This window comes from Lepidochelys kempii, chromosome 1, assembly GCF_965140285.1.
Source record: "Lepidochelys kempii isolate rLepKem1 chromosome 1, rLepKem1.hap1, whole genome shotgun sequence".
Lineage (NCBI taxonomy): Eukaryota > Metazoa > Chordata > Testudines > Cheloniidae > Lepidochelys > Lepidochelys kempii.
Genome location: NC_136380.1, coordinates 194,029,044 through 194,042,443, shown reverse-complemented (window position 1 = coordinate 194,042,443; position 13,400 = coordinate 194,029,044). Strand labels below are relative to the sequence as shown.

General features: G+C 39.2%; 1 protein-coding gene across 1 annotated transcript; it reads right to left on the bottom strand.

The window, feature by feature from the left end:
- SH2D1B (SH2 domain containing 1B) lies at positions 1-8,490 on the bottom strand. The gene is made up of 4 exons (XM_073328845.1): positions 8,285-8,490; positions 5,217-5,280; positions 3,283-3,442; positions 1-38 (listed from the first exon to the last, which is right to left on the bottom strand). Exons 1-4 carry the CDS (start codon positions 8,416-8,418, stop codon positions 1-3), a joined length of 396 nt encoding a protein of 131 aa, XP_073184946.1. The 5' UTR covers positions 8,419-8,490.
- Positions 8,491-13,400: the final 4,910 nt, after the last annotated feature.

Here is a 13,400-nt window from a genome sequence, read left to right as displayed (position 1 = left end):
TTAAGGTAAGACATCAACATAATCTCCATCTTCAATTTCTGTAAAGAAAGCAGCATAACAGTATGTCGTCATTTGTACATTCCAATGATCTTCTAGGGGGAGGAAAGAGGAGCTTGTTGTAAAATAACACATTTTATTTTGGTTTTTGAGATGGAATCATTCAATGTTCTGGACACCAATTATATATGACTCCAGTTAAGACTAGGGTCTTGCAGATTTGGCCCCCAAGACCACTCCTTTGCCATTGATCTGAGTGAAATTGCCTGAAACTCAAGCTGAAGAGATCCTGCATTGTTCTCCAGAACCTGACAGCTCAGTTCTTGAACTATCATGTCCATGAAGTACAGTTAGGAATGCCTCATAGCAAGAAATAATCAACTGCTTCTGAGTGGAAACAGTTTACAAGACAGGTCAGTGGATCTGATGGCCAATGCTACAACATATCCTTCTACTACGTACAATAGTTCCAAATAGAGAGACAATTGTAAACTGTAGGGCAAGAGAACCTAAGACTCCTTTTCTCTGAGAATAATAAATGTAATGCTAACTAACTTCTGTATTTAGCTGGGGACAAGGATGAGATTTGAGGTCTTAAGACCCTCATCTCCCTCTCCATTAGCTTAGATGTCCTTTCAAGCTGCTATCTGCACTGAACATTTCGTATATTACTATCACACATTCAAATTTTGCAAGAGAAAGGAAGTTTAGTAGAGGCCCAGCTACTTGTAGAGCTTAGGCAGATAGCTGGCAAAAGGATATTGCGGTTTTCTTTAAGAGACACCAGTGGCCTCTCAAGGTATCCAGTGTCAAACAAACATTATTCTTTAACCTCGACTCATCTGTGCAACTCAGTAGCATTACACGGGAGCCAAGGCTGCTGCAAAGTGGAGCTTTATGTAGAAAGGAACAAAAATGGTGTAAAAATAAATACAAACTACGTTTCCAATCCCAAAGTGTTATGACAAATCCCTACACGTATTTGCCGGGCCACAAGCCAAGTTCAGGGTTCAGTCTTTCTCCTGCAAGAGCCGATGCAGCTTCAGCATCAGATACTACAGCATGTTTTAGATTAGCCTTTTTCTTAAAATCTCCCACCATTACTCTCCTGCCAGTAGAGCTCCCCGCGTGCTAGCAAGGATGAGAACTCTAGTTTAGACCAGCACTGTAGCCACCATGCCAGGAGCCCTGCTCAATGCCTTTCACCTCAGCTCAGAGCAGGTCTAGATGGCAACTGATCTACCCTAGTGGTCCCACCATGGCTACCAGCTATCGGCAATTGTGGGGAGGCTTAAGAAAACCTGCTAGTATAAACAAGGCTGCAACTTTACTACCCTTTATTGTTGGCTATGGTGTAGATGCACTGGCACCAGCAAGATGGTGAACACTAGTAGGCATAGGGCTCAAGGGATTCCTGGAGCAAGTCTTCTTGATGCTGTGCTGAAGATGTCTAAGTTTTTTAAACCATTGTTCGAATCAGGGTAGCTGCACCATTGCTGAAAAACAGGTGCACGGTGCCAATGTAGACAAGGCTCTAAAGCAGTGCAAGAGCGTCATTCCTTACACCGCTTTAGATGCCAGGGATAGGGCTTAGCTCTTACTGGGGGACTCAGGTAAAAATATATTTCAGTTAACTATTAGCATGTACTTGTCATTTTAAGTCTACCCATGTGTTGCACTAATGATCTGGATCCTTAAAAACTGGGCCATTTAAACATAAAATGTCAGTTCACCTTTAATTAGGAGCTATTTCAAAGATTGCCATTCAGGGCTCCAGGCTACCTACAAGAGGTGTAACTCACGCAGAGGATTGGAAACTTGAGTTTACACTCGTATAGCCACTGTTCCTAAGTGAGGACTCTTGCGTCATGCATACATGATTCCTACACTTTTGCTGGTATAAGCACTTACTCTTATGGGTAAGCAGTTCTAATGGAGAAACGGTTTCTAATGACAGCTCACACTGCCTGATTAACTCAGCAATTAAGCATTATTCAGCAGTTCTTAAAGTCTTTTGCTCTGTGTCAACAGCACTGTCCGGATTAACAGTTACCACTCTTACTAAATTCATCCGAACAAAACCAAGGGCATGTTACAGTAAAGACACATGACTACAGTCAAAGTATACTATATCTGAAAGCCTCACAATTTTTAATGTATTTATCTTAAACACCTTGGTGAAGTATTAGGCACATTTTATAATTGGGGAATTGAGACAGAAACAAAGTGAGTTGCCCAGCTTCACAGAAGATGACTATGGCAAAGCAAGGATTGACCTTGAGACTTACAAATTCCAGGACAGCGCCCTAACCACTGGACAATACTTCCTCCCCCAATTTTTATTTTTAGGACAGTTTGGATTTAAGACTACTTATGATGTTAGAACACAAGGCAAAACAAAAAAACTATGAGTTTGAAGTTAGTTTATATTTTCTCCCCTAGGCCCTCAAAGATAATTTAGTTTGTGCCATTTTTGGTATGAAGGTAATTTAGGACTCGATCTCTCACTGAAATCAGTGGACTCAGCACCTTATAGGAACTATATTGTAAATAACCATACTAAAGTAATGCATACTGGCAATGTTTATATTTTTTAAATCTTAAAACATTATGGGTCAAATCCCAACTCCATCAAAGTCATTAAGTATGTCTTTGTCCCCATTTTCGTTAGGGGGCTATTTAGCTAATGTCACTGGTAGGATTTTGATCACTTAGGCAGAATATGTAATTTTTGCTTTTCATCTTGAAATAAAAAGAAAGTTTAAAATCAAGTATAGGGGACTCAGTGATTCAGGGATGCGAAATATTTTGCCTCTAACTCATGGGTTCAGATCCAGCCTGTGTTGGTAGTACTTAAGATTATAACCATCCAGAGGGTGCATCGGAGGCAAGAATTCTGAGTATCACTCCTGACTCTCACCGTGACATGCTAGGAGAGTTTAGATGAATTCTCAAACCTTTCTGTGTCTCAGTTTTACCCATCGGCAGTAGGCCGAATTGATTTTCACATGCCTGTTCATTGTGATGCGGACACCTATTCTGAGAGTTGCCATTATCTTGTTACTAATGGGTACCTTGATTGGCAGGCTAAGAAAGGCTGACAGAGCTACCTTCTCTCTCTTAAATGTGATTCAAAGCGTTATTGAAACACAGTGGTAAGGACTGAGTAGGAAATGTATAGAACTGCTGTCTGGGCTCTCTGTGCACTGAAGAGAAACAGAAGGGATTCATTCTCAGAACGGTCAATCCAGCACTAGGCTAAAAAGACAGAAATAAACCTCTTACCATCATAAACTTCATCCATCTCTACCTTGGCTTTCCTTGGGGACTTCAGTCTCCTTACTGGGTAGCGAAGGTTGATGATGAGTCCTTGATTTGGCTTTTCATATGCGTATATCAAATCATTTATCGTTTTGAAGACCCGTTGTGGAGCATCTTCAGAAGTCTGAAAGAAAGTGAAAAAAGCGTTGCCACTGCATGTATGTTTCATCCATAGGGTGACCATATTTCCCAAAGGGAAAACGGGACACCACCTAGCGTGGGGCTGGCCCAAGCCACTTGCCTGAGCTCCCCGACTCCCTGCACAGGGCTGGCGTCACTGCTTGCCCAAGCACTGCCTGCCCCCCTGCCCGAGTCCTGCCTACCCCCTGCATGGGGCTGGCATTGCCACTCACCCCCAGGCATATTCCTCCACACCCTGCTTTTTTCACAAAAGTGGGCATTTGTCCCATTTGCTCTTGACAACTTGATCAGTCAAGGAATATCGTTAAAAAAAAAAAAAGAAAAGAAAAGAGAGAGAGAGAGAGAGAGAAAGAAATCACACTCTTAGCTGACATTTTTATGCCAGGGAAACTTTCTAGGGTACACCTTGCCTGAATCTCTCAAATAGTTAATCTGACCCACCCTGTTCTAAATGTTTTTGTTGCTTCCCCAGAACAGCAGTTCTCCTGCAGGCATAATTAAACCACCCGCAACAAGCGGCGTTAGCTATGTTGACAGAAGAGCCTCTCCTGCCAGCGTAGCACTGTCCACACCAGCACTTTTGCCGGTGAAACTTAAGTCGGTCTGGGGAGTGGTTTTTTCACACCTCTGACTGACAAAAGTTTTATAGACAAAAGTGGTAGTGTAAACAAAGCCTTAGTGAATCAAAGTTCACGTTCCAAACACCATCCCTCACATTCAACTGGGTGTATAGCAGTCTCCTCTGCCCAACCTTGTAAACAGCACTGAGACACTCTGGAGGTGTCATGCCTGTGATTGAGGGCCCAGGCTGCTGTGATCAAGGTGAGAAGGCTTTTGAGAGTTGTGGTGGGAAAGATAAGGCTTGGAAGTTATCCCTCTATAAAAAAGGATATGCTGTAATGCCAATTCTGAGTGTTCCAAAATCAGGAGATTGGCTTAAAAGGGATACTTTTTTAGAAGTACTTTTGAGTTCTTTTTGTCTTCTGACATCATAGTCTTTAGGTTGAACAATTTGTCTGCAAGCTTTGCTCTGCAACCATAAAGGACGGAAACTTTTTCTAAATGAATAAACACAGGCCATCAAAATTCCACTCAAATACCCACCACCAATACCTGATGCCCCTGGAATGCCAGGGAATTAGTTTGGTGAGATATCCCCAGATGATCCTAGCAAGCAGTCTATACCCTGTGCTATAGAGGAAGGCAACAAAATAAAATAAAATAAATAAAGCAGAATGCCCTTGCGTAGAAATCCAGCCCAAATCAGTAATGCTCGAAAGCACCTCTCGGAGCATTACAGTCGCACAAAAATATTATATACAGATCTTTTTAAAAGGAAAGGACTAATTCCAAAATTCAAAACCCCTGAACATTCAGAAGCACAAGGTGTTTGTACACAGGACCCAGCAATGTCTTTGGTGAAATGGAAGCGGATTCCATCAGAAAAAGGACGAAAAAAAATATGTGAGTAGATACTCAAGAGATAGATTTTATGTTGTCAAAAAGACATGATCAAATCAGTAGCTATGGGCAAGCCATGCAATAAATTATGGATACAAAGAAATTACTGTGGAGATAGCAGTAGTGTATTACTTCCAAGCTAATGGGTAATGAGAGAAAGTGTTGTTAAGGGTTGTGTGAGGTAGAATGCAGGTATGAAAATACCTTGTGAAGGTGAGATTTTATGTATATGATTTTTTAATCAGAAAATGACATTAAACAATATTTTCTCTTGCAGATGAAATGAAATTTTTTACCTGAATCCTAAAGTAACCTTCATGTTCCCTGAAGATTCGATAAGTGTAGATGAGCTGTTGAAAGCTGTGAAGAGATACCCTTTCATAAACTGTTTTTTAATCAACATTCAAGGAACAACAATGGCTAGACACCACTACATCTAAAACTTTTGGTGGAAGTATTTTTTTTTTAAATGTAAACCAAGCTAAAACAATAAATGACTAAAACCCCAGGGAGCCAATCTCAGGAAATGTCTGTCATTACATTTTTTGCTAACAACAATTACATACCATTTACATCTCTTCTAAAGTACAAAGTATGTCACTTGTACAAACAGCTATTTTAGAAAATGCTTAGCCACTTAATTAGTGAAGTTAGATACCCCAAAGCTAACTCTGCAGCCTAAATCTAATAAATAAATAAATAAATAAATTTTAGGAGTACCTAAAAACAGAAATAGTGTCCATTTACCTTTTTAAAGTGTATTGTGTGCATTTATAAACACTTGTCTTCAAGCACTACCATTGAAAGAAGGATACTGGAGAGTTTTGGGCACACATTTGATTACATTTGATTTAGATTAGGACTGCCAATTAATCGCAGTTAACGCAAGCAATTAAATCAAAACAAATTAACTTGATTAAAAAATTAATTACGATTAAACACAATTTTAATCGCACTGTTAAATAATAATAGAATACCAATTTCAATTTATTATATTTTTTTTGATATTTTCTACATTTTCAAATATATTTATTTCAATTACAATACAGAATACAAAGTATACAATGCTCACTTTATATTATTTTTGATTACAGATATTTGCACTGTAAAAAGATAAAAGAAACAGTATTTTTCAATTCACCTCATGCAAGTACCGTAGTGCAATCTTTATCATGACAGTGAAACTTACAAACGTAGAATTTTTAAATTTTTTTACATAACTGCACTCAAAAATAAAACAATGTAAAACTTTAGAGCCTACAAGTCTACTGAGTCCTAAATGTTGTTCAACCAATCGCTAAGACAAACAAGTTTGTTTACCTTACAGGATATAATGCTGCCCACTTCTTATTTACGTCCCCTGAAAGTGAGAACAGGCGTTTACATGGCACTTTTGTAGCTGGTGTTGCAGAATATGTACGTGCCAGATATTCTAAACATTCATATGCCCCTTCATGCTTCAACCACCATTCCAGAGGACATGCATCCATGCTGATGACAGGTTCTGCTCAATAACGATCCAAAGCAGTGCGGACTGATGCACGTTTTTTTTTTTTCCACCTGAGTCAGATGCCACCAACAGAAAGTTGATTTTCTTTTTTGGTGGTTCAGGTTCTGTAGTTTCTGCAATGGAGTGTTGCTCTTTTAAGACTTCTGAAAGCATGCTCCACACCTCAATCCCTCTCAGATTTTGGAAGGCACTTCAGATTCTTAAACCTGGGGTCTAGTGCTGTAGCTATCCTTAGAAATCTCACACTGGTACCTTCTTTGAGTTTTGTCAAATCTGCAACGAAAGTGTTCTTAAATCGAACAACATATGCTGGGCCATCATCTGAGACTGCTATAACATGAAATGCATGGCATAATGCAGGTGAAACCATGGAGCAGGAGTCATACAATTCTCCTCTCAAGGAGTTCAGTCACAAATTTAATTAACACTTTTTTAAATGAGCATCATCAGCATGGAAGCATGAAGGAGCATACAAATATTTAGCATATCTGGCACATAAATACCTTGTAATGCTGGCTACAAAAGTGCCATGTGAACATCTGTTTTGACTTTCAGGTGACATTGTAAATAAGATGTGGACATCATTATCTCCTGTAAATACAAACAAACTTGTTTGTCTTAGCGATTGGCTGAATAAGAAGTAGGACTGAGTGGATTTGTCGGCTATAAAGTTTTACTTTGTTTTATTTTTGAGTGTAGTTCTGTAAAAAAATAAAAGATTCTACATCTGTGAGTTGTACTTTCATGATAAAGAGATTGCACTACAGTAATTGTAGGAGGTGAATTGAAAAATACTATTTCTTTTGTCTTTTTAACAGTACAGATATTTGTAATAAAAATAATAATATAAAGTGAGCACTGTACACTTTGTAATTGAAATTAATATATTTGAAAATGTAGAAAACATCCAAAAATATTTAAATAAATGGTATTCCATTATTGTTTAACAGTGCAATTACACTGGTGATTAATTGCGATTTATTTTTAATCTCGTGATGAATTGCTTTATTTGTTTAACAATCCTAATTTATCAATCTAGAGTTTTCAGACCCTGGAAGCAGACATCTGTTTGTCTGATGTTGTTGCTTCAAGTCATGTTTTAAAAACAAAGGCTGGTTAAATGTGATTATGTAAAAATAGCACTTTCTTCGCATGCAAGTTCTGTTCAGTTAGTTTTAGGATCCAAATTTGCTTATCTTAGTGCAAAGTGATCTTCTTCTTGTTCCTCTGCAGAAGCAGCACAGCTAAGAGCCGGTCTGTAGTGCAGTCACTTGGTGCGACTGCGGATGGAGCAGACATACCGAAGCTAGCTTTAATTTAGCTAGCTCAGGTCCTGGAACAATGAAGCTGTGGCAGCACGAGCTTTAACATGGGCTGTCCAAACCTATCCAGAACCCTAAAGCTTGTGCTGCCCATGGGGATTCCACGTGTGGTAATGAGCCAGCCACTTTAACCTGGGGTATATCTGATTGGGCTGGATTGCAGCTAGAGATGTATATGGGACTTGGTCTTTAACATATTACCATGCCAACTGTATGCAAAGCATGCTGTGTGCCACCCTTCCAACCTTTTCAATTTCAGGGACTCCTAACTACTGCCACCTCCCTCATGCAAGACATGTTTACCCCCCACCCCTTCCATGCCCAAAGTCTTCACTCCCTCCTATGCCAGAGGCAATGTGTGCCCCTTTCCTCTGCAGAAATATTTTGTACGCTAACTAGGGCTATGCAACTTATTTAAGTTTCTGGCCTGTGAGATCACTTTCACATTTGCTACTTATTCACCTTTAAGGATGTAATAACTTCCACTTGTGATTGTCTTAAAATTAATGCAATTTTAAAGTACAATACTTACAAAACACAAAGACATAAGGCTCCTGTCACGCTCTCGCTCTCTCGTAATAAAAAGCTGCCATCCTTGCCTTTCTTGCTTAGTAATTCTTCACAGGTTTTTTTTGTTATGTTTCCATGATAAAATGGGAACTCCATGGAAGAACAGCAACCAGACCCCTTGTCTTTATAACTGATTCCAGGTGAATTCAGCAGTCTGGCATGAAAATGAAGTTGTCTAGAGGATGTTGAAACTGAAACTGTGGTGCTAGGAGAAGTTTTTCTTGAAGCATTGAGTATATCAGTGGGTTCATCTGTGTGGTTGTTACTGACCATTCTGGAAAGCTTTTCTAGCCAACAGAGAGCAAATGAATATGATTAACACAGGAAGTGCGAAATGGCCAATAGTTTACCTGAAATAGGCCCCATCCCCCAATGCTTCCTTATAAGACCTTGTTTTCCAATGCTCATAGCAAAGTTTTGTTGTACCAATAAAATAAAAACCAGCAGGATCTTATTAAAGGGAAAAAGGCAAAATACCACATTTATTGTGAATACAGAAAGAATCATAGTAAGCAGTTAGTTATAGCTATAACATTCCATTCAATCTCATATTTATTCACACATTCATTCATACAAACACACACACCCACACATACACACCCACACACACAGGTTCTGCAAGGTTGTTATCATAGTTACCAGCCTTAGAGTTGCTCATGCCAAGCCACTGGCCAGGTGGCCTGGACATGAGGAGGGAGCAGGGCCTTGTCAGATGCTCATCTGAGGCTCCTGGAAGTTGGTTTGCAGAATCAGACCCCCAAAGTTCTCACTTTTTAGAGTCTATTTTTATAGGAATTTCTTCCTATGCCAGTCTATGGGAATTGCTTCATCATGCTGTTGCTGACTCAATCAGCAGATAGCACATTCCTGACGGCTCCAAGATGTTATCTTGTTCTTTGGTTCTCCCATTCTTGAGGCTGTTGGGTGGATTCCAGTCTGCCCTCCGGGGGGGGGGGGGTCCTCTGGTTATTTCCCCTTGACGCCTTCTTCAGCCGATGGACACTGGATTCTTAGGCTGGCACCTCCCTGATCATTCAGTTATTATCCACACCAAGCATCCATCCACATACATCCTCTATCTCTATTTTAATCACAATGGTTAATACAACAAAAGGGCGGGGAGTCTCTGGGTGTTGTTTCTGTTGTTAGAGTATTGCTTTGAGTCTCTCTCTCTGTGAATTGCTTTGAGAACAGACTCTGTCTTAGAATGTACTAACACAATTAGCAGCTTGCAAGTTTCACACATAGAGGGAGAGAAACAGTACCAAAAACCAAGAGACCTCTTAATTAGTAATACCCTGGAATTTAAACTCTGGGGAATCAAACTCATTTGTGATTTTAATACAGAACTTCTTTAATATGATCCAACATAATCCCCCTTTTGACACTAAGATTTATAATCGTCAGTGTCACTTTCTATGTAGCCTATTCAAGAGAAAGTACTGTGAGGCAATTTGAGTTTGTGATTCCAATTCATGCCACATACATGATCCTAGTGATGTATCTTTACTACAAGGTTCTGGGGCAACAGGCAAGGTGAGGCACACCCACTTTTGAGGAGTCCATTCGGTACAACCTCTAGTGTCCAATAGCTTCCCTCCCTCCCCAGCCCACTGGCTCAAGGTCCAGGGTAGCCAAAAGGATCCCATGTGTAATATGGGGAGTGGGTTAACCTTCAATATCTTTGCCTCCAGGGACTGTTGGTGTGCAATTTTGACAACAATTTCTCCCATTAACAAGTCTGGTTTACAATAGTGGAAACATATTGCATCCATTCATATTGATAAGTGTCAAACAATGATCTCTTTCTTTTTTAACAAATGCATCAAACCCTTAATATTTCCCAATATGACCCAGAACATTTTGTGTTCCAAAGTAGCTAGTGCAAGTATCTGCATTTCAGTGCATCCGATAGCTATGGCTGTGTAGTTTCCTATTTCTAATATTTTTTTTTTCTTATGGATAAGCCATGTGGTAGTATTAAGCCATTACTAAAGATTCCATTGGCCTTTTAGGTTACCCAGACCAATTTGGACCAAGTCTACATTGGCATGTACTTGTTTTTGTATCAGGCTGTCCTGTAGCTGGGACAGAAAGCTTAATTTATTTTTAAGTTCCTGCAGGTCTTCAGTATTTTTTTTTTTTTAAACACACAACAGTGCTAGCAACAACACAAAACACAATTTCTATTGTGACAGTAGATTCATGGTATTGGGTTGCTTTTCAGCTGGCAGCTTTTCCTGATTTTCTGAAAGACAAAAAGAACATGTTTCTAGCCCTTTTGGGGTGGCAGATTATTGCTTAAAATATTTCTTTTACAAATACCCTTGCTGATTGCTGGCAAAACAGAGAAATTGCCCCCATATTTTCCTGTTTTTGTTCTATAGGCAGGCCAGGTTTCAAAGGCTTTTATCTTTTAAGGGTTATGGGGAAATTATCCCACTGTTTAGTCATTAAATCCCTGAGTTTTCCTTCTTATACAGCAGACCAAGTTTATAATGTTTTTCCTGCTGTGTTAAGCTTTAAGTTTTATTTACAGGTAATAACTGAGAAGCATCATTACCACACGACCTTAAAGGATTTTTCCAAAAATCATACACACTATACATTGTTACAGGGATACTTATTATCATTAAATTTATTAAAATTATCTTGTTATCCCATGCCTTTTATTTAGACAATTTGTTTGCTGACCAGGTATGTCCTTTATCTGCAGCTCCTTTGTGCTGCTAGTTCTTTCCTTCCTTTATCATTTAGGTAATTTGCATTTTCACAGAAACTTCCTGCTTTTGGATTTAAAGCCATCAGCAGCTCAGAGACTCTATCTTAAAAGGGACACAATCAACTTTCACCAGAGTTTTGATTACTTTTAACTTCTGCTTCCAAAACACACAGCAATCTGAAAAAGAAAACCCAACCTATTGTGGCTCCCTTTGGAGCCCTAATAGCATTTTAATTAAGTAGCATGGTATGTTTGCATTTCTTTTGCCCCTTCTACAATATACCCTGCACATGTTCTGGGGCAAATGCACATTCCTTCCATAGTTTAACTTCTATAACATTATCCAGATCCATTTTTACATAAGGTGTCACTATTTCTTTTTTTGCTTACAGAGTTTTCATGTACCTTTATCAAAGTGACAGTCTGATTACTCAGAGCCATTTTAAGACTCAGTGTTTCTAACATTGCTTCTTTTTGTTTTGTGCACCTCACCCCTGCTGTTGCTTCAGAGAGGCACTGTCTTTTTTTAATTTTTTTTTTACTACAACTCTCATCTGCTATTTTGTTACAAAAACAAACAAACAAAAAACAAACAAAAAGAATCCAAAAATTTTTTTTTATATTCTCCTGATTTTGACTGCCCTGCTGCAGCCACAACTTAAAAACATTTTAAATTTAAATTTAAATACTCACCAACAACCACATACCACACAACAGAACCACTAACCCAGGAACTTATCCTTGCAACAAAGCCCGTTGCCAATTGTGCCCACATATCTATTCAGGGGACACCATCACAGGGCCTAATAACATCAGCCACACTATCAGAGGCTCGTTCACCTGCACATCCACCAATGTGATATATGCCATCATGTGCCAGCAATGCCCCTCTGCCATGTACATTGGTCAAACTGGACAGTCTCTACGTAAAAGAATAAATGGACACAAATCAGATGTCGAGAATTATAACATTCATAAACCAGTCAGAGAACACTTCAATCTCTCTGGTCACGCGATCACAGACATGAAGGTCGCTATCTTAAAACAAAAAAACTTCAAATCCAGACTCCAGAGAGAAACTGCTGAATTGGAATTCATTTGCAAATTGGATACTATTAATTTAGGCTTAAATAGAGACTTGGAGTGGCTAAGTCATTTGCAAGGTAGCCTGTTTCCTCTTGTTTTTTCCTCCCCCCCTCCCCCCCCAGATGTTCTGGTTTAACTTGGATTTTAACTTGAAGAGTGGTCAGTTTGGATGAGCTATTACCAGCAGGAGAGTGAGTTTGTGTGTGTATGGGGGTGGGGAGGATGTGAGAAAACCTGGATTTGTGTAGGAAATAGCCCAACTTGATTGTCATGCACATTGTGTAAAGAGTTGTCACTTTGGATGGGCTATCACCAGCAGGAGAGTGAATTTGTGTGGGGGGGTGGAGGGTGAGAAAACCTGGATTTGTGCTGGAAATGGCCCACCTGATGATCACTTTAGATAAGCTATTACCAGCAGGACAGTGGGGTGGGAATAGGTATTGTTTCATATTCTCTGTGTATATATAAAGCCTGCTGCAGTTTCCACGATATGCATCTGAGGAAGTGAGCTGTAGCTCACGAAAGCTTATGCTCTAATAAATTGGTTAGTCTCTAAGGTGCCACAAGTACTCCTTTTCTTTTTGCGAATACAGACTAACACGGCTGTTACTATGAAAACTGTCATTTTAAATTTTGTAAAGCATTGAGTTACCTTTTAAGGGTTAAATGCCAAATCCCAAAGCCAAACAACACTAATTACCTGTGTCTAGCAAAAAGGTCCGTCAGTTTTGCAACTTTGAATTAAAGAGTCAAATGGATTTTTAGTGGCATTATTTAAAACAAAAACAAAACTAACTGGTCCTTAGAACTTTACATATTTACACACACACAGACAGATACATACACATATTCTTTTCCTTAACATCCCTTCCACACTGCTCTGTTTTTTACATCTTACATTCCCTTTATACATTTGAGGCAGTTAAGTTCCAATAGAACCCTCTTATGTTCTTTTAGCAAATTTGACTAAATTGTCCAGTCAAATGATTTTAATCAGATAGTTTATTTTTGCCTGGCTAATTTACAGACATTCCTTTGGAAAAGGGCCCATTTTTCTTTCAGAATGGCTGCAAAGAAACCAAGAATGCTCTAACACTTTTCCTTTTTAACATTTTCGGTTAAAAGTTGTTTGGGTGAAATACAAAGTTTAACTGCTTAATTCCCTCCAGCCTCTGCAGAGTTAAATTTTTTTTTTTTTTTACTCTCTTTTCTCTTTGTAATTATGCCTGGGGGTGCCTACATAGGACCTTCTCCCCCTTTACCTGCCTCC